The 20,664-nt window shown below is 43.8% G+C and overlaps 1 protein-coding gene across 2 annotated transcripts in view; it reads left to right on the top strand.

Moving 5' to 3' along the window:
- The window catches only part of LOC136864179 (hexosaminidase D), a 650,818-nt gene extending 636,827 nt beyond the window's left edge, over positions 1-13,991 (top strand). The window contains exons 6-7 of one of the 2 annotated variants that reach the window (XR_010859282.2): positions 12,514-13,699; positions 13,781-13,991. Coding sequence is in view for 1 of the 2 variants with exons in the window: in XM_067140836.2 (XP_066996937.2) it covers positions 12,514-13,186 (673 nt within the window). In the remaining variant the exon portion in view is untranslated. Of the gene's footprint in view, positions 1-12,513 lie in introns of both variants that reach the window. The other variant, XM_067140836.2, reaches the window with a different exon arrangement.
- The last annotated feature ends 6,673 nt before the right edge of the window (positions 13,992-20,664 follow it).

The following is a 20,664-nucleotide window of genomic DNA, read 5'->3' as shown; positions in this document are numbered from 1 at the left end:
ACCTGCGCTAGTTCAGAACTTGTAACATACATGATCAGTTTCGACGCGATAGTAGATTATTCCATCAGTACAGAGATAGGAGACCTATTCTTCGTCGCGTGGAGTGGGTACGTAATACTAATCGTAGCCAGCATTTGATTTTTCCGACGGATTCAGAGTTCGAATCTAGCTACAAGCTTTTCATTTTTATTTTTATACTCTTAAGGCATTCGTAGTTTAGGTATAACTTATTAAGGTTGAACTTCCTTAAGTCACAATAGTCACTTTTCACCTTTAGAAAGAAAGCATACATCAGAAAGGAATAATAACATGCGACTTTTATGTGGTAAACGGCTAAAACGAATGAAGCGCACTGCACTTACTGTCAGCATTATATCACACCCAATCAACCAAACAACTGCGCACGTTCAACTCGAAGAATGACGGGACTTCATACGTAGGGCACATGAAACAGCACGTAGTAATCTTTACTACAAGGTGCAGGCAGGTTCGACCACATACGCTGCAGCAAGCAAGAATGACTCACCTCTACCGTACTCAGATAGGTATTAACGAAGGAGGTGGTCATTTTGAAGGTGTCCGGACATTTGCGGTCACGGACATTTGCAGTCTTCACAAAATCACGGACATTTGCGGTCAACGAGATAAACTTGTGCCCAGTCACCGACATTCCCCCTGTTGCCACAGGACATTTGCGGTCATTGCAGCAGGGGGTGGGTTTCATTAGTTTAATCTCGGGATTCCCCGCTAACCTGGCTGATCTCCTGCTCGCTCCTTGCAGATCAACATTTTCCTCTCGCGGGCGTTATTCAGACACAAACACAATTCTATATCGAAACGTCCTGGTGTACTTATTTACTGTTGTGTGCTGTAATGGATTTGACAGTTACTAACAAGGCAAGAAATGGTTATATGTACGTTACGGAAAGTACAGGGAAGGTCAACATGAAAGTGTCAGCTGGGTGTGTCTAAAGGAGAAGAACAATTCGCGTTATGTTTTTGGTAAAATACAATTCTGTAGATGATAAATAAATATATTCTATTCGATTTCCTATCCGGCCTCTCTTGGTCAACTCTTGTTCTCTTCCGATCCCAACGGTACGATGTTTGCCAAGCCCAGGCAGTCTTACATTTTCACGCCCTTCGTGGCTTATCCCTTCTTTTTCTCTAAAAGAGAGTCGGATCTATTCGACTTTTTTTCTGGTTAGTTTTAAGGGAGAATGGTGCCACCGTTCTACTTTCTCACAAGAACAGTAATCACCAACATCACGAATAGGTCCCGTGGCTACCACGATATAAACATTCCCGCAGATATACAAGCTGGTATATTTGATATTTAAACTGTAATACAACACAAAGTGTATTTTTATATACAAACATCAGAGGCTAATTCAAAAAATAACTTGCTTTGATTTATCGTGGAATAATTGTTAAAGGTGGGCCAGGGTAAAATACACTGTTTTATTCCACACCAGTTCTTCATTTTTAGAAAAACAACAGTTAATCCATCGATAATTTTTTTTTGCTAAGGGCTTTACGTCGCACCGACACAGATAGGTCTTATGGCGACGATGGGATAGGATAGGCCTAGGAGTTGGAAGGAAGCGGCCGTGGCCTTAATTAAGGTACAGCCCCAGCATTTGCCTGGTGTGAAAATGGGAAACCACGGAAAACCATTTTCAGGGTTGCCGACAGTGGGATTCGAACCTACTATCTCCCGGATGCAAGCTCATAGCCGCGTGCCTCTACGAGCACGGCCAACTCGCCCGGTCATCGATAATTTATTAAAATGTATTTATTTATTCATTGAGGTATATTTTGGGCTTAATTAATTGTAAACACACTCAACGCGTTTCGAAAGGAACCTTGCCTTTCTTCGTCAGGAGACAACAGAGAAATAGATGATACGACGAATTAATGGTTGATAGGAGAAAGGAACAAGTAACTTGAAATGGTGCCCTAAGATGTAAAAGGGACGCCATTTTAGCCCCATGCTAGAGACAACGAATGGCGACAGCAAAGCATTACTCTCTAATGGCTCTGATAATAGGTAGCCATGATTCACTGAGGTTGTAACCTGTATCGCGGTTGAAATTATTTGGGTGTTTACGTATTTCAACCGCCTATCTGATAATTCTTGGGCTTTATTGCTTTATACGGGGAAGAACATCCACTTCTTGGAACAAGGTATCATGGCCAGGTGTTAAGGCATGATCAGCAACAGCTGATTTATCAGGTTGGTTGAGTCTGATACATCTGGTATGTTCTTTGATGCGAGTACACACCGTTCTCGAAGTCTGCCCAATATAAACCTTGCCACAAGTGCAGGGAACTCTGTAGATACCAGGTTGTTGCAATTTAGGCAAACTATCCTTAGTTGGTCGCAGGAGTTGCCTAATCTTAATTGATGTTCCAAAAAACAGTTCGTACATGGTACCTACGTAAGATTTTAGCAATAAGATACGTCGTGATATGTAAGGTAGGTAAGCAGTTCCTTTTACATCTTTTTCCTTAGCATACGTCCTATTATGTGTCGATTTCAGAACCCTTGAGATCAAAGCTTTGCTGTAACCGTTGCTCTCAAAGGTTGTCCTCAACGTGTTAATTTCCTCTTTAACATATTTTTTGGAGAAAATGGGATGGGAAAGAATTAGAAATGCCGGACTCAGTGGCTCAGTGGTGCGGTTGAGGCGCTGGTCTTCTGGCCCCAACTTGGCATGTTCGATCCTGCCAACATACGCTTCCAAATTGTGAGCCCCCGGGGATCAATTTAGTCACCTCTTATGACAGGCAGGGGATACCGTGGATTTATTCTTCGTCTGCGTCCCCCACCACAAGGGGTCAAAACCTCCAAACTCGAATACATACAATAATTTGGTCGACAGTAAATTATATGTTTCAAAATGCTGATTAGTATCACACTTTATCCAGGCTTTGGACTGGCACTATGATTGCATTAAAATCATTTTGGCGTGTTTAAAATCAGCTGTAAATAAGCTTCGTCAATTATTTTTTTAGGCTTTAGGTAAGCGTCGTTATAATTGTGTTCCTTTGTACATACCTATTTGCATTAGGAATACCTGAAACAACAAGAAGATTACACAAAATTTTATATGTAAGAAATTCTTTTTTGTTGTTTTTTAACAATTTTGAATGTTTCTTGCATCCTTTTTTCATGTTGACACTATATAATATACCGTGCACAATTTACAAGTTTGACATGATTATGTACAATGTAAGCTTGGTTGGGATACACCGGGTGGGTCACCAGCCCCTTATTTTTTTGGTGGTAGGTAACCTAGTTCGCCTCTGTGGTATAGTGGTTAGCGTGATTAGCTGCCACCCACTGAGGTCCGGGTTCGGTTCCCGGCTCTGCCACGAAATTTGAAAAGTGGTTCGAGGGCTGGAACTGGGTCCACTCAGTCTCGGGAGGTCAATGAGTAGAGGTGGTTTCGATTCCCACCTCAGCCATCCTCGAAGTGGTTTTCCGTGGTTTCCCACTTCTCCTCCAGGCAAATGCCGGGATGGTACCTAACTTAAGGCCACGGCCGCTTCCTTCCATTTTCCTTGCCTGTCCCATCCAATCTTCCCATCCTTCCACAAGGCCCCTCTTCAGCATAGCAGGTGAGGCCACCTGGGCGAGGTACTGGTCATTCTCCCCAGTTTCATCCCCCGACCCAAAAGTCTGAAGCTCCAGGACACTGCTCTTTTGGCGTTAGAGGTGGGATCCCTCGCTGAGTCCGAAGGAAAAACCGACCTTGGAGGGTAAACAGATTAAGAAGAAGGTAACCCAACTAACGCCTACATCATAGTAATCCGAAAAACATTAGTACCTGCTCTTTTATGGCCTTAGTACCACTATGCCGTTTATACAATGCTCGCGATTGTGGTAGAAATCATTAGCGGTAGTGTTATTTCTATTATGCAAACTATAATGAATGTGTTAAACGATCACAGGTGCGAATAACGCTATCTTACGTTTGGGCAGGAAGTGTCTGTAAGGACTACCACGTGCTTGCTCTGCACCACGGCTCGCGGTAGTTAAGGTGGCTAAATCACGCATCTATTTGGTCCTGAAAAGGACCGTTTTTATCCGATGTTACGTAGCCAGGTTGGACTACGACATGATGGTCTGTGGGTAGGAAGTAGGGTACCCTGCATATCCAGTGTAATAAGTTTTCGAAATGTCGACCACCTTGGTTTATGCAGATTTCAGCACGACGTTTTAAAGTCACGTTACTGTTCGAGCTTTCTTCGAACAGGCTTGAACCTCGGCACGTATCGGGTCGGCTCGATCCCGCACGTACACGGGTATCGTTTGCCCATCACTAGCTGTAGCCCGAGTCAGACTCCGCCTTCGGTCACGTGACTGCTCGAGCTTCCTTCAACGGTCTCGAACCTCGGCACGTATCGGGTCGGCTCGATCCCGCTCGAACACGGGTATCGTTTGGCTATCACTAGCTCAAATACGTCAGCCTCGTGTCGATAGATTTAATGGCACGCGAAAGAACTCCTGCGGGACTAATTTCCGGCACCTTGGCGTCTCCGAAAACCGTAAAAGTTGTTAGTGGGACGTAAAGCCAACAAAATGATTATTCACCGAGCTCGATAGCTGCAGTCGCTTAAGTGCGGCCAGTATCCAGTATTCGGGAGATAGTAGGTGCGAACCCTACAGTCGGCAGCCCTGAAAATGGTTTTCCGTGGTTTCCCATTTTCACACCAGGCAAATGCTGGGGCTGTACCTAAATTAAGGCTACGGCCGCTTCCTTCCAACTCCTAGCCCGTCCCTGTCCCATCGTCGCCATAAGACCTATCTGTGTCGGTGCGACGTAAAGCAATTAGCAAAAAAAAAAGATTATTCTTTCTTGGCCCTTATGTTTCTCCAGCCCGATATCCCCAGCGCCTTAAAGCGAGGATATAAGGGGTGTTTATTTCCTGTTTGGGGTCATGACCATAGAAGTAAAGAACTCCATTGTTCGTTATTGGCTTTACGACCCACTAGCTACTTTTTCGGTTTTCGGCATCGTTTTCTTTAATTGACCGTCTCTTCTTCTTCTTCATCTGTTTTCCCTCCAGGGTCGGTTTTTCCCTCTAGCTCAGCGAGGGATCCCACCTCCACCGCCTCAAGGGCAGTGTCCTGGAGCTTCAGGCTCTCGGTCGGAGGATACAACTGGGGAGTATGACCAGTACCTTGCCCAGGCGGCCTCTCCTGGTATGCTGAACAGGGGTCCTGCGGGAGGATTGGAAGATTGGAAGGGATAGACAAGGAAGAGGGAATGAAGCGGCCGTGCCCATAAGTTAGGTACCATCCCGGCAATAGCCTGGAGGAGAAGTGGGAAACCACGGAAAACCACTTCGAGAATGACTGAGGTGGGAATCGAACCCACCTCTACTCAGTTGACCTCCAGAGGCTCAGTGGACCCCGTTCCAGCCCTCGTAGGCTACCACTTTTCAAATTTCATGGCAGAGCCGGGAATCGAACCCGGACCTCCGGGGGTGGCAGCTAATCACACTAACCACTACACCACAGAGGCGGACTAATTGCCAGTCAATGAATAAATTGATGGTTTCATAACGTAATGCTTACGCACGTAAGATCCGTATAAACTGTATACCTCAACAGTAGAGTAACTATGTAGACCCTGTCCAAGCGGACATTCTGAGCCTTTCACCAGTCTTGCGAGCGGCCGTCAACTGTGTTATTCATGAAAAACAAAACGGAGCCTATTAAGAATATTTTACCTGCATATGTCGACGTCGTTTTATGTGGAGGTGTCTCCCCCTCATTTGGAATGGTGTCATTCGACGAAGGACGATGATTATGTGTTTTTAAGTGTCCTATCATCGTCGATGTATTTTTACTACCGTTTTTAATAATTTATCACATCGTGTGCATTTTACTCGTTTGTCTGGAAGCTCTTCAAAGTAGTCCTAAGACCATGACCTTTTCCTACCTGCCATTGTCTGCTCTGTCTGAAGTAATAACAAATTCGTCTGTTATAATAATGTATTACTATTTATTAATGAGAAAATAGTAACTCGTAGCATACGAAAAACATGTTAACTATCGGTACTTGAAAGTAATGATTAACAATATTAAGCCTGCAAAACACGACAAAGTTATACAGAAACGCATTTCTGAAGAGCGGACAAAATATAAAATGTAAAGGTACATATTATCGAAATAAAGTCCGACTCGTTGGCTGAACGGTCAGCGTACTGGCCTTCGGTTCAGAGGGTCCAGGGTTCGATTCCCGGCCGGGTCGGGGATTTTAATCTTAATTGGTTAATTCCAATGGCACGGGGGTTGGGTGTATGTGTTGTCTTCATCATCATTTCATCCTCATCACGACGCGCAGGTCGCCTACGGGAGTCAAATGGAAAGACCTGCACCTGGCGAGCCGAACCCGTCCTAGGATATCCCGGCACTAAAAGCCATACGACATTTCAACGAAATAAATATTACCAATCTGTTGTTCGTACTGCCAGAAAGACTTAAACAAATGCTCTTTCCGTTCACTGAGAACGTTGTGTTCACCACCTCACACGCATAAATATACTGAGTGTACCTAGTAGTAATCTAATACGACGAATGGTCCGTCCGCGCTCCGCTTAGTCGATGTGTGGTGTTGAACAGGTTCGATACGGCATCGGTCCTACGTAGCATATGGGGCCGACTCGAGCCTGCTCGAACTTCCGTATCATTCGCCCATCACTACTTTCAGGCTCTTGTTCATACACTACCTGCTTTGAATGAAACCCCAGAAAGAAGTCAAGTGGCGTTAGATCGGGTGATCTGGCGGGCCAGTGAATGGGTCCACCCCTTCCTATCCATTTATTTGGATATGAAGCATGAAGAAGGTTTCGGACGACTAATGATCCGTGAGATGGAGCCCCGTCCTGTTGAAACCACATTCGTAATCGCTCGCGCAGTGGTACATTCTCCAGCAACTGTGAGAGTTCATTTTGAAGAAACTGAAGGCAGCAGGCTCCCATTAGATATCCGTCCAAGAAATATGGTCGGACGAGGTAGTCACCCAAGATCCCACACCAGACATTTACTTCCCACTGCACTTGAAATGGGCCCTGTCTTACCAAATGGGGATTCTCCGTGCTCCAATAGTGCATATTGTGGCCATTCACGACGCATTTGTTGTGAAATAATGAATCGTATGAAAACAGGACTCTTGAAGAAAGGTTGCATTATTGGTTACCCTGCGTAATGTCCATCGACAAAATATTACTCTAGCGTCGAAATCACGTCCGTGGAACGGCTGGTGTAACTGCAGATGGTATGGGTGAAATTTATTGTTATGCAGTATGCGCATGATTGATGACCGGCTAATGTTGATCTGTTGTGTAAGTGTCCGAGTACTAATATATACGTAGGTTATTAAGGACAGCGTCCGAAACGGCCTTTTCATTTGGTCCAGACGTTATAGGAATATCTCTAGAAGAAGTTGCCCTTCCAAGCGTCCCAGTTGATCGCAATCTTCGTTCAAGCTTTCGGAATGTATTGGTAGTCGGTAGGCTTCTGTCAGGAAAACGCTCGCGATAGAGACGTTGCGACTGGATTGCGTTCTGTCTTGTTTCCCCATAAATGAGAAACATATCAATCTACTCGTCACTGGAATACATCGTGAGTGAATGAATACGTGCTATGATGTAACCTGGTAAGTGTGCGTAAACATTGTGTGTCCGTTAAAATGGGGCAACTGAGCTCGATAGCTGCAGTCGCTTAAATGCGGTCAGTACCCAGTATTCGGGAGATAGTAGGTTCGAACCCCACTGTCGGTAGCCCTGAAAATGTTTTTCCGTGGTTTCCCATTTTCATACCAGGCAAATGCTGGGGCTGTACCTTCATTAAGGCCACGGGCGCTTCCTTCCCACTCCTAGCCCTTTCCTGTCCCATCGTCGCCATAAGACCTATTTGTGTCGGTGCGACGTAAAGCAACCAGCAAAAAAATGGGGCAAGATCAGTCGGTCGAAAATTAAAAAAGCATAAGTTTGGAATCGAACCACTGCATTATTAGTATTCAAACACCTTGTGTCACCGGTCCTTAACCGACTCAGCCACAAATACACTCATGTTCATAAAAACCAGAAAACCTTGAAAGACTAGAGAGAAGGGGTTCATATTCACAGAACATGTGCATTAGTATGTTGTGAAGAAATGATTAGCATTGTAACCATGTCGGCCCTCAGGTTAAAGGTCAACGTCGATATATCGACACACCACCGCCGACTGGTAAAATGTGCCTGCGGCTCTCGTTATCGTTATAAACCGAAGATAATGGATCAGTGTGACTTAAGCAGACGTGCAGGATGCCTCACAGACGTATACGAGAACCATACCGTCAAATGACTCTCAAAGGGCGCATTATTGGCATGAGAGAACGTGATGCATCCATCCGTGAAATTGCTACTCGTGTAGGACGAAGTGTGTCGGCAGTGCAGTGGGTGTGAACAAAATGGTTCACATAAGGCCGTAGAACACGACCAGATGGGTCTGGTCGCGCCACTCAGACCACCCCCGCGAGAAGATCGACACCTCATCCGAATGGCATTGCAAGACAGATCTGCGTCCTCCTCGGCTCTGGCTCAACGGTGGAACATTGTAACACATCGTACACTACCAGGAGTGACAGTCCGTCGTCGTTTATTGCGGTCTGGGTTACCGGCGCGTCATCTATTTCTCCGCCTACCTTTACCTAATGTGCATAAACATGCAAGACTGCAATGGTTCTTGGAACGACGTCACTGGGGAGAGGAATGGCAGCAGATAGTGTTTTCGAACGAATCCAGGTTCTATTTGTTTGAAAATGATGGCCGCATTTTGGTTCGCCGCAGACATGGGGAGAGGTATAACATTGACTGCATTCGCACAAGATATACAGTGCCACCTCAAGGCCTTATGGTGAGGGGTGCTATTGGGTACAACCGCAAATCACAGTTGGTACGTGTCCAGGGCACAGTGACCAGATTGACCTACGTGAATGACATCCTGCGACCCGTAGCCATACCTTTTCTGCACGACACTCCAGACGCCATATTTCAGCAGGACAATGTGCGACCACATGTTGCTGTGCGAACACGTGCCTTCTTGTTGTCGTAGGATGTCAGACTGTTGCCCTGGCCAGCCCGATCACCGGACTTGTCGCTGATCGAAACTGTGTGGGATATGGTGAAAGGATGTGTGCGGCGCTGTGACCCAATGCCAACCACCAAAGATGAACTGTGGAACCAGGTGAATGCGCACAGATGGCTATACCCCAGGACGCCATTCGCGCCTTATACGCGTCGATGCCATCACGCATGGAACAAGCTATCAGTGCCCATGGAGGACCCAGTGCCTACTAGGCAACAAGACACATGCTGAACCTAGGTGACTGAAATGCCAATCTTTTATGCAGAACATACTAATGAACATGTCCTATGAATATGAACTTTCTATGTCTAGTATTTCAAGGTGTTCTGTTTTTTATGAACATGAGTATACAACATACAAAACGCTCGCTGAAGGATATTACTTTAGAATGGCCGTTCGACATCGAAAGTTAATATCCGTGTCAAAGTCTCCATTAATGCTTTCCAGTGTTCATTTTTGTATGTTACCATTACGGAGGACGTGGTATACATATACATTCGACCGTACTTTCTCCATAAATATTAACAACAACTCAACGTACTCTTCATAGCAATACATCGTGAGGAAATGAATAAGTGCTGTGATATGACCTGGTATGTGTGGATTATTATTTGTGTGCGTTGGAGTCGGAAGGTTGTGGATTCGAATCCCATGAGGCCCGTCCTGAAAATGGTTTTCCTCGGTTTCCCATTTTCACCACCAGGCAAATGCCGGGACGGTACCTTAGTAAAAGACCAAGGCCGATTTCCTTCCCAATCTTTCCCCCACCCACCCTTAAGGGAAAGACGTCAAATCAGAGCGCATCCCTTAACCCGCGGTTGGTCGTTATATGAGATTTTCTCTCACTTTCTTATACTGTGAGTTTACTTCTCAGTGATGATACAAGGGAGGTGACTGTTCCCTCTTCTAGCTGAGTTGATAGCTGTCGTGAGTAAGGCGATCCAAATTTGAATGGTAAGCATCCCCTCCTCTAGTCGGAATAATGATCCCTATGCGTTCGTGTGCCCTGAGTAAGAGGTTCTCTCCTCGCGCAACCAGTGGCGTTGGTGTTATGTTGAAGTCGAGAGGGAAACCTTATCCTGTTGTAGTTGGTTGTAGGCATTAGTATTTGACTGAAGTCGCGCGCGAAGCGTTCTCTATTTGCAGCTACTGATAAATGAGTCTTCAAAAAAATGAGTCGAGGAAGAATGCTGGATAACAAGCGCTATTACAAACTCCAGCTAACTCAAATGCTAGAGAGAAGACCTATTGTACTTTATTCTTGCATTCGTATTGCGTCTGTCAGAAAGTTCTATGTTAATAACAATGTTATTGCTTTTACGCCCCAATAACTAAATTTTACGGTTTTCGCAGATGTGGAGGCGCCGGAATTTTGTCCCACAGGAGTTCTTTTACATGCCAGTAAATCGACGACTGACGTTTCTCAGCACCTTCAAATATCACCGGACTGAGCCAGGATCGAACCTGCCAACTTGGACTCAGAGAGCCAGCGCCTTAACCGCCTGAGCCATTCAGCCTGGCACTCTTGCGAATATTACGTACTGACATGTGACTGAACTAATGACTAATTTCCGTTGACTAGTAATTTGTTTCTCTAATATACGGCTAATCATTTAATTCTTTCTTTCTTAATCCCTTTACCCTCCAGGGTTGGTTTTTCCCTCGGACTCAGCAAGAAATCCCACCTATACCGCCTCAAGGGCAGTGTCCTGAAGTGTGAGACATTGGGTCGGGGGATAAAACTGGGGAGGATGACCAGTACCTCGCCCAGGCGGCCTCACCTGCTATGCTGAACAGGGGCCTTGCGGTGGTGGGGAGGATTGGAATGGATAGACAGGGAAGCGGGAAGGAAGTAGGCGTAGCCTTAAGTTAGGTACCATCCCGGCATTTGCCTAGAGGAGAAGTGGGAAACCACGAAAAACCACTTCCAGGATGGCTGAGGTGGGAATCGAACCCACCTCTACTCAGTTGATCTCCCGAGGCTGAGTGGACCCCGTTCCAGCCCTCGTACCACTTTTCAAATTTCGTGGCGGAGCCGGGAATCGAACCCGGGCTTCCGGGGGTGGCAGCTAATCACACTAACCACTACACCACAGAGGCGGACCGTTTCACCGTTACGCTTCCCAAAATTGCGGAAGATGTATTTATTTTAAATGTAGTTTAATGTGAGAGAAAGTCTCACGTGTGACCACTCGTCTTGCAATACATCTAGCGACCAATTGTGGGTTAAAACGAACAGGAAAAACAATATTGATTATTATTGCTTCCCCGCTCAGATGGAGCATCTCTGTCGTTTGAAAAACTCGCCTATGCTGGATTCGAACCACTACGCTGTCGATACTCACACACCTTGTGCACCACCCCTTAACCGATTCGGCCTCGAAGTCAACATACATGATACCTGCTAGAGGTTTAATACTTACGTATAACCGTTTCGCCTCGAAAGTTAATATCCGTGTCGGAGTCTTCAGTAATGTTTTACAGTATTCATTTAACTTCTTTACATTACAGAACACGTGTCATAACCTAATTCGATCTATTACGGGTACCTTTTTTTACTTCAAGGCACAATAAATCACATGTTTGCAGCATGGTCTTTAGCATTTGGCGCGGAATTGTGCATGGTAGTTTTTCCTTTGCTAAGTCTATGGATCATTTTACAGTGATGACACACAGGTATGTCCGCCTCTGTGGTGTAGTGGTTAGTGTGATTAGCTGCCGCCATCCCCCCCCCCGAGGACCGGGTTCGATTCCCGGCTCTGCCATGAAATTTGTAAAGTGTTACGAGGATTGGAACGGGGTCCCCTCAGCCTCGGGAAGTTAATTGAGTTGAGGGGGGTCGATTCCCACCTCAGCTATCCTGGAAGTGGTGCTCCGTGGTTTCCCACTTCTTCAGGTAAATGTCGGGATGGTACCTAACTTAAGGCCACAACCAGCCGCTTCCATCCCTCTCCTTGTCTATTCCTTCCAATCCTCGCATTCCCCACAAGGCCCCTTTTCAGCATAGTAAGTGAGGCAACCTGGGCGAGGTACTGGTCCTCCTCTCCAGTTGTACCCCTGACCAAATGTCTCAGACACCAACTCCAGTAGTACTTAAGCTATCGAGGTTATTAATTTTATCATCCATTTCCATCTAACGAATGCTTTTTAGATTGTTTTAAATCGATCACTCACGTAACGTAATCTGAAAATATGTTACGAGCTGACCAGACTGGAAAGCTCAAGTGATTATCTTAACTGAGAGTAGTTTCAACAAGTGTATTTATTTATGAAAGTGTCTAACTTTTTGGCCACCTAATGTCGAGCGAAGCCTCTTATAATTCATTTCTTACCTGTATTTCACACTCTGTTTCCTTTTATTGCAGGTATGACCATTTTGCCGTCCTCTGCGAGCTTCTTCCTGCTGCTGTTCCGTCTTTGGCAGTAAACCTCATTGCCACTTCTAATGGCTACTTCAACCAGAGTCTGCGCGCTAAACTGTACTCCAGTCTTGGCTGTGCACGTACGGCACCTAACACTCGTTACAACAACGTAGACTCAATCGTCAGTCTCAATAGCGATCCTTACCTGTGGGAGAAATTCGGTCGTTGTTTCTTTCCTGGTGCTCCTTTCTTCAAACTTACTCACCGCCTTCACGCAGCAGAACAGGAGGTGAAGGAGTTCCTTGAGTCAGTGACGCATAGCAGAGGTTGGTTGACAGAATACAATGTACGTCACAAATTTTCCAGCCCGTTACGCATGGACGAACTTATGGCTGACCATCCTCGAGTTTATCACACCATGACGGCACTCGTAAGAAGCGCCCGTGATGCCCTTGAAGACGTGTTCGATAAATTCACGATTGCAGAATGGATTGAACAACGACTGTATCCAGACTTGAAAATTCTTGAACAACTTCAACGAGATGCGCAAATGTTGAAATCTACTCGGTACTGGCCCAGGCGACCTTTCCCACCACTAAGGGATCTACGGAGATTCGGAGTCCCCATGCCAGAAGATTCAGATGCTAATTCCACGCTTCGACCACCAGGGAAATAGCGCCACACGCTGCTGTACACTTTGGTTCTTTTAATATCATTGTTGTTATTGCTGGCTCTGTGGGTCCAAATGAACAATTCGGGAATTTTGTGTTTTTAAGTCAGGGTGACCTCTAAACAGAAAACTTTCTTACTGCAGCTAATAGTGGATAGGCTGAACCGAAGAAACTGCAACATTTCCGGAGGAACTTATCTCCATGACTTAAATTTTTCCCAGTTATTTCGAATTTCTACCCACCGTGCTTGTTGAACTAGCAACTGTGTGAAATTGACTTCCTCTGAAGGAATAACGAAATTATTAGAACTTGTGTTTGTGAAATATTAAGAGAATTGTAGGCATTATTTAAATCCATGTTAATTGAATGTCTTTTGAAAACATCAGTCAAATGTTTTGTAAATTATTTTTACTAAATCCAGTTTGCTCCATTCCCAGCATGATGTGTACAAATTCAGTTGAGTTCTTGAAAATACGGGGCAAAGATATTAAAGAAAGGTGTATCTTACGTTTTCAGAGGTAATCATGTTGATATTAATTGTCATAAATGTGCCTAAAGTAACTGACGGAATGCATCTAATTGTGTATTTTTTGTGCTAGTATAATGCGAAGTCACGCGTTGTGAGGCACCACCTGGGACCAAACGTCACATCGAACTCAAGGGATGGATTTCAAGTGAATTTGAGGCAAGCAGATTATATACTGGATTGTAATAAAGTAAAAGATGAATATTCCACCATAAATTTTAGAAAAGCGTGCATGTCATTGAGTGTATGGATTTGTTGAACGGATGTATTTGGAATCTTTCGATTATCATACATACATACAATAATATTACGCTTGCCTTGCTCTAAATAATTCATCCCTTCCCTGTAAATATCACACTTTTCCTGAAACGATTGTGAACTGTCCAGTGAATGACGCTGATGTGTTTTTGTGATGATATCCCATTCACATTCACTGAAACACATAAGAGTTGTTTGTTTTAACCAGAGAGTGGAACATTTTATCCCATGCTTCATAGACACATTTGCATTGATAAGGTAGTGTGTATTGACAAGGTGTTCCGCTACACGATTCTCGCATTTTCGTTGAGGGACTGTAACGTGGTTGTAAGTATGGTCATTCTAGGCAGGCATTGTTACTAATTTAGGGAGATATTTACTGAAGCTATTCAGCCAGTTCCTTTGTCAGTTGCATTTTCTTCGTGACATACATGGACCTATGCAACCCGCCAGCCCTTCAAGAATTTCACTGCTTTCAAATGTACCATTGGACCAGAAGGGAATATACTGTGCTCCATGCGAGATAGCAAAAAAATTGCGAGATGTATGTAGAAAGTTGCTTTTTTCCGATGGTAAGGCATATCACACAGATTATTTTGTATCGGACGCATTTTTGCTGTAACTTAAAAGCGGTAAAGTACAGTAGAAACTTTTGGGCAGAGGTTAGTATATACAGTACAAAATTACTTTAAAATAGACATTTGTATACATTTTACGAGAGGCAATATAGATAAAACAATACATATCGCTTTTTTACAATGTGCTTTATGTGGCACCGACACAGATAGGCTTATGGCGACTATGGGATAGGAAAGGGCTAGGATTGGGAAGGAAGCGATCGTGGCCTTAATATTAAGCTACAGCCCCAGCATTTGCCTGGTGTACAAATGGGGAAACCACGGAAAACCATCTTCAGGACTGTCGACAGTGGCGTTCGAACCCACTATGTCCCGATTGCAAGTTCATACCGGTTCTACCCTAACCGCACGCTCAATCCTAATATTTCTTCCAGTGTCCTTTGCACAGCGAAGTAGCATGACCGGAAAATAATTCACTGCACTAAGTGTAGAGAGCGAGAATGTTACCGGGCGAGTTGACCGTGCGGTTAGAGGCGCGCGGCTGTGACCTTGCATGCCGGAAATAGTGGGTTCGAATCCCACTGTCGGCAGCCCTGAAGGTGGTTTTCCGTGGTTTCCCATTTGCACACCAGGCAAATGCTGGGGCTGTACCTTAATTAAGGCCACGGCCGCTTCCTTCCAACTCCTAAGCCTTTCCTATCCCATCGTCGCCATAAGGCTATCTGTGTCGGTGCGACGTAAAGGCACTGGCAAAAAAAAAAGAGAGGATGTTTAGGAATATTCATTCTAGCAGTAATTAAGTTTTGGCTGTGGTTACTAAGGGTATAAAACGGTTTTGCGGCGACATTGATCTTTATCGGTTCTACAGCAAGGACAAGCTTGCGCAACATTTCGTATTGTATAGATGCCAAGTTTCCAGCCAGTGTTTCATTATAATTTATTAAATAGGATTGGTTGCATTTATATTTAGTTTAAATAAGGGTTATTGTTAGCTCCTTATCAAGAAACGGGACAAAGGTGTAGAAATACAGTACAAGGGTTATTCTTGGCTAGAGGTGCTCTCAGGAGGAACTTTACCAACTGAAAACAATATTTTTGCTAGTGGTTTAACGTCGCACTAACACATGGAAGGTTTTCGGTGACGTAAGGATGGAAAAGGGCTAGGATTGAGAAGATATTGGCCGTAGTGTTAATTAAGGTACAACCCACAGAATGTTCCTGCCGTGTAATTGGCAAATCACTGAAAGCCATATTCAGGGCTGCCGACGGTTGTATTCGAACCCACCACCTTCCGAATGCAAGCTCACAGCTACGAGACTCTAACCGCGCGGCCAACCCACTGTTTGTGTAAACAACTAAAATTAAGTTAAAAATACAAACCAGTTAATCAAGGGACCATACGGCACAAAATTGGACTCCCAAAATCGCTGTCACGTTAGTCTGCATCTTGGCACAAACTCCGGCTCCTAAAATTGCTGGCTCTTTAGTCTGCAACAAGCACAAAGCAGACCCACAGTGTCCTGGCAGTAGATATACGAGACATCTTCATCAGGTCATAAGAGTGTATATGTCTAAGAACAATACGATCAGTGCCAACAGTTTTATAGCGAATTGTACGTTCAGTTTACTATCTAAAATCCAATTTTCGAGGCTTCTTATAAAATAGATTGAACAGATCCGTTGGTTTTCCAATCATGTCTCTGTATGTTTATTTAGTTTATTGTTTATTGTCAGTTTCTGTTTATTTTATTTTTGTAAAAATTCCACAGTGGGGGATTCTACCCCCCCCCCCAAGTAACCCTCCCACCACCACCCCGGCTACGCCCCTGATTACACATTTTTGTGTGTCTAGTTTCGTTTTATTTTTTGTAATATACTAGTTCATTCACAGAAACAAGTTTAGGTACACCTTCAGGGTACTTACGAAGAAATGTAACATAACGTTACAATGAATGCAAGCTATCTTGAAAACATCTTGGCACAAACTCCGGCAACTAAAATTGCTGGCTCTTTAGTCTGCAACAAGCACAAAGCAGACCCACAGTGTCCTGGCAGTAGATATACGAGACATCTTCTTCATCAGGCCATACGAGTGTATATGCTGAGTGGAGTACCTCCACAGAGACGTACAATGAGTGTGGGAAATGGCTATGTAATGCGTCGCACGGGGTTACTTCCCACTTTTCATGAAAATTTTCTTCTCAAATATAACACAAATTTGAAGCGACAATATATTTTGTCATTGCTTATTTGATATATCTGAACACTAGTACATTACCAAACAAAAGGAACATCTGTGATGTCATTTTGAATTGTACTACTACTACTAAATTGTTTTCATTCCTCCCCTGAAACAGGGAGGCGGGCCTCTTAGACGGTGACGCCGTTTCTCAGGCCGGGAGATTTGTTGCGGTGAAGGAGATTTTCGGAGAAGGTGAGGCGGTTGGCGGCCGTGGCCTATACTAGGAACTGTCCCGGCATTCGCCTTAGTGCAGGAGAATGGAAAACTACGGTAAACTCTTCTCAGGACAGCCGACGGTTGGGGCCAGCCGTGAGGTCCAGCCCTGTCCCGTCTCCCGAATGCAGAGGCGTAGAGCCACGGTAGAGCCGTGGCCACCCTTCCTTTGCTCGGTTGGCCGGTCAGAGTGTAGAGCTGTCGGACCATGGACCTCCCGTGGCCACTTGAGGGCCGAGACCCACTCTGCATCTACCGACCTTGAATTGTAAGTTTATATGAAATAAAAGGAAAACAATATTGCTGGAGTGTCAGTAGTATAAATCCTTCATTCTTCAGTTTACAGCAGTCTAGAGCATCATTAGCGTAAATTTCACTTAGTGGTCTCGAACTTTACAAAAATGATTGCAGGTGTTCTTTGAACTTCAGGAAACCTCTTCGCAAAACCCCTGGTTCATCAAGCAGTCCCACAGTGTCCTGGCAATTGGTATTGGATCACTAATCTAAAAAAAATAACGGAGTTAAAAATTAACTGAGTCGGAACTGAAAAGAGAATCTAGATATGATGTCAGATACTGCAAAAAACTACTCTTTTGAAGAGCGAAGAATGCGAAATCCTTGTTTGCAGCAGTTTTCATAGTAATGTGGAATTTAGATTCAGCTGCTTTATAGATATCAGTGCACAGGCAATACGATGCCGAATGTAGTCTGCATGCCAGTGAGAACTAGGTGTTCCAATATGTTTTCTTGACACATTCGAATTTTAAACTTAAAGGCAAACACTCTGGCATGAATGTGCATATAGCAATGACCCAAAGACAACCAGCTTAGTCACTTTTGTTAACCATAATACCGAAATATGGCGGGATTCAAACATGTAATACAGTATTAAAAGCAGACTTATGTGTCAAACAGCCTGTAAATAATTACCCCTCCTAAGTGAGAGTCGTACACTTTCGGTTCATTTCGGCTTCCTAGACACGTGACTCAACAAAAATGAAAGTTGTCCATGCCACTCCAGCCCCACAAGGTTTAACTGAAAGAGGTTTTTAATTTAAAAAACCAACAGCTAGTACAACATGACTATGACACAAAAATGAAAGTTTCTAGACAAATAAAATACGTACACATACTTGCGTGCAATTTAGCACTAATTGCAGTATTAACGTGCACAGTGTTGCATGACCAACGCAAATCCGATTTTTCTTATGAGTACATATCACTGTGTATTTTAAAACCAGTCTGCCTCTGTGGTGTAGTGGTTAGTGTGATTAGCTGTCACCCCCGGAGACCCGGGTTCGATTCCCAGCTCTGCCACGAAATTTGAAACGTCTCGGGAGGTCAACTGAGTAGAGGGTGTTCGGTACCCACCTCAGCCATCCTCGAAGAAGTTTTCCGTGGTTTCTCACTTCTCATCCGGGCAAATGCCGGGATGGTACCTAACTTAAGGCTACGGCCGCAGCCCCCTCCTTCCCCCTTCCTTGTCTATCCCTTCCAATCTTCCACTCAAACAGTGCGACTTGTTCGTACCCCCGTCCCCACAAGGTGTGGGAAAAGTGTAGAAGAATAAAAAGAAGTCGTTCAACTCATCCACTCACCACTCTCCATTCAAAAGCCAAGGGACATAAAGAACTGAATTGATGTGGCCCAACACAGAAAATAAGCACCAGATCTAAAAACAGTTTAGTTTCTGTTCTTCGTAATTACTTCATTCATTGCACTGAACCACCTCTCGCATTGTGATATGAAAGTAGGAATCATGAATAACTTACGATAATGTCTCCAGTTCTCTGTTTGTTGCAGGCCTAAGTGTCAATGAATTTCCTAAAAGCGTCAATATTCTTCTCGGGTAGTTGGAAGACTTTACACAATTCTTTGTAACGCTATGTGTTCGGGGTGTCGACCTAGAAAGATCTTTTGCCCCTTTACACAAGTTATTTGCACTACTGTCACCATGTCTAATGATGATTTGCGCTGGACATTTTGTAGTTACCAACTTTATATCCTCAAAAAGAACATGCCGCAACAGCAGCAGCACTGAGCGAGTTGGCCATGCGGTTTGAATCGCGTAGCTGTGAGCTTGTATTCAGGGAGAGGTGCGTTCGAATTTCACCGTCGGCAGCCCTGAGAGAGTTTTCCATGGTTTCTCATTTTAACATCAGGCAAATATCGGAGATATACCTTAATTAAGGCCATGGGCACTACCATTCCAATGCTATCACTTTCCGCTCCTTGGGTTGCCGAAAAGTTTCGATGTGTTAGTGCGACGTTAAAAACTAACAAAAGAAAAGCATTTAGCAGTAGGAAAAAAGTTCGCCTCCAATGAATTTGTGGAATAGATTTCAAAATATCATATTGTTTATTAACGTAATCTCTTGAACAAGTAAAATATTTCGGGAGACAGTATGACGCACAGGCGTGTATATTTTCCCGGTGCGCTAAAACAAAATTATTTGACAATCTTACTTTCGAGTTAATGTTATTAAGTTATTCTTTAATCTGCATTATCTTCATATGCTGGGCCCACTTGTGCAGACACTAAGTGCTAGATACCTAATCGCAGGTTCGATAAGTAGCGGATGACTCGAATGCGATAGGCTAGTATTGTTTGTAAAAATGTATTCGCAAGTCAAACTACTCTTACAGAGAAACAAATTCGGCAACCCAACGTTTCTGAACCCCCTCTTGTCAGTTATTGGTACAATAAGCAAGGATCTATTATTATTATTATTATTATTATTATTATTATTATTATTATTATTATTATTATTATTATTATTATTATTATTATTATTATTATTATTATTATTTATGTCGTGTTTTTTTTTTTATAAAGGATAATTGGGTGAACTATATTGGACCTTTGTCAGACGACTGTTCGTGCTCAAAAACTTAAGAGTACCTACAGTTTTTGGGCAGAGAGAATGACCATATATTACTCGAACGCGATGGAAACTATTCGTTTTTCAACCTGCGTTTAAAGAATTCCCACCTGTACCTTTCATTGCAATAGTTTAGCTGAAATCCCGGTCACAAACTGCGGACAGTTAATTTTTCCTTTAGAAATGTATGAATGCTGTAGAATACTTGAGAATGGATTGAATGTATTATGGTTGATAAATCCAACTGGTGATTGTGTTTAACAACTTTGGAGTATTTATTTCTCATATGAGTTAGGGTCATTCAGAAATGAATTGCTGTAACTTATATAAGAAGCTTACCAGCTAAATAAATTCGTGTACATAAACTATTTTCATTCCCAGTGTTACTATCATAGGAGATATCTATGGAAATGTTTACGCGTCAATCACACTTCCTATTAGAAGAAACGGATCTATAGCAGAACACCGTGTTGACCTACTATGCTGCCATCTCTTGGTTCGTACTAGCTCGCGTGGAGCGTGCTGCGCTCTCGTGGCACCAAGCGGTACGAGTAATACTGCTTCGTCGTATTTTGGCACACTCTGGTGGTGACATTAAAAACCTGATCAACGTCGAATCGAGAATGATTAGAAGTGATCGATGGAAAGGATAACCAACACTATCTCAATTCCACGACTGCTTGCAGCGCCAATTGAGAAACTGGGACTGATTCATGAAAGTGAAGACTCAAATTTAAGACTGAAATGAAAATATTCCCATGGAGTGACCAGTTACTTTCATATC

Source organism: Anabrus simplex, chromosome 2, assembly GCF_040414725.1.
Source record: "Anabrus simplex isolate iqAnaSimp1 chromosome 2, ASM4041472v1, whole genome shotgun sequence".
In the NCBI taxonomy this organism is placed as follows: domain Eukaryota; kingdom Metazoa; phylum Arthropoda; class Insecta; order Orthoptera; family Tettigoniidae; genus Anabrus; species Anabrus simplex.
Note: the sequence above shows the minus strand (reverse complement) of the source record. Positions and strands in the feature narration are given on the sequence as shown.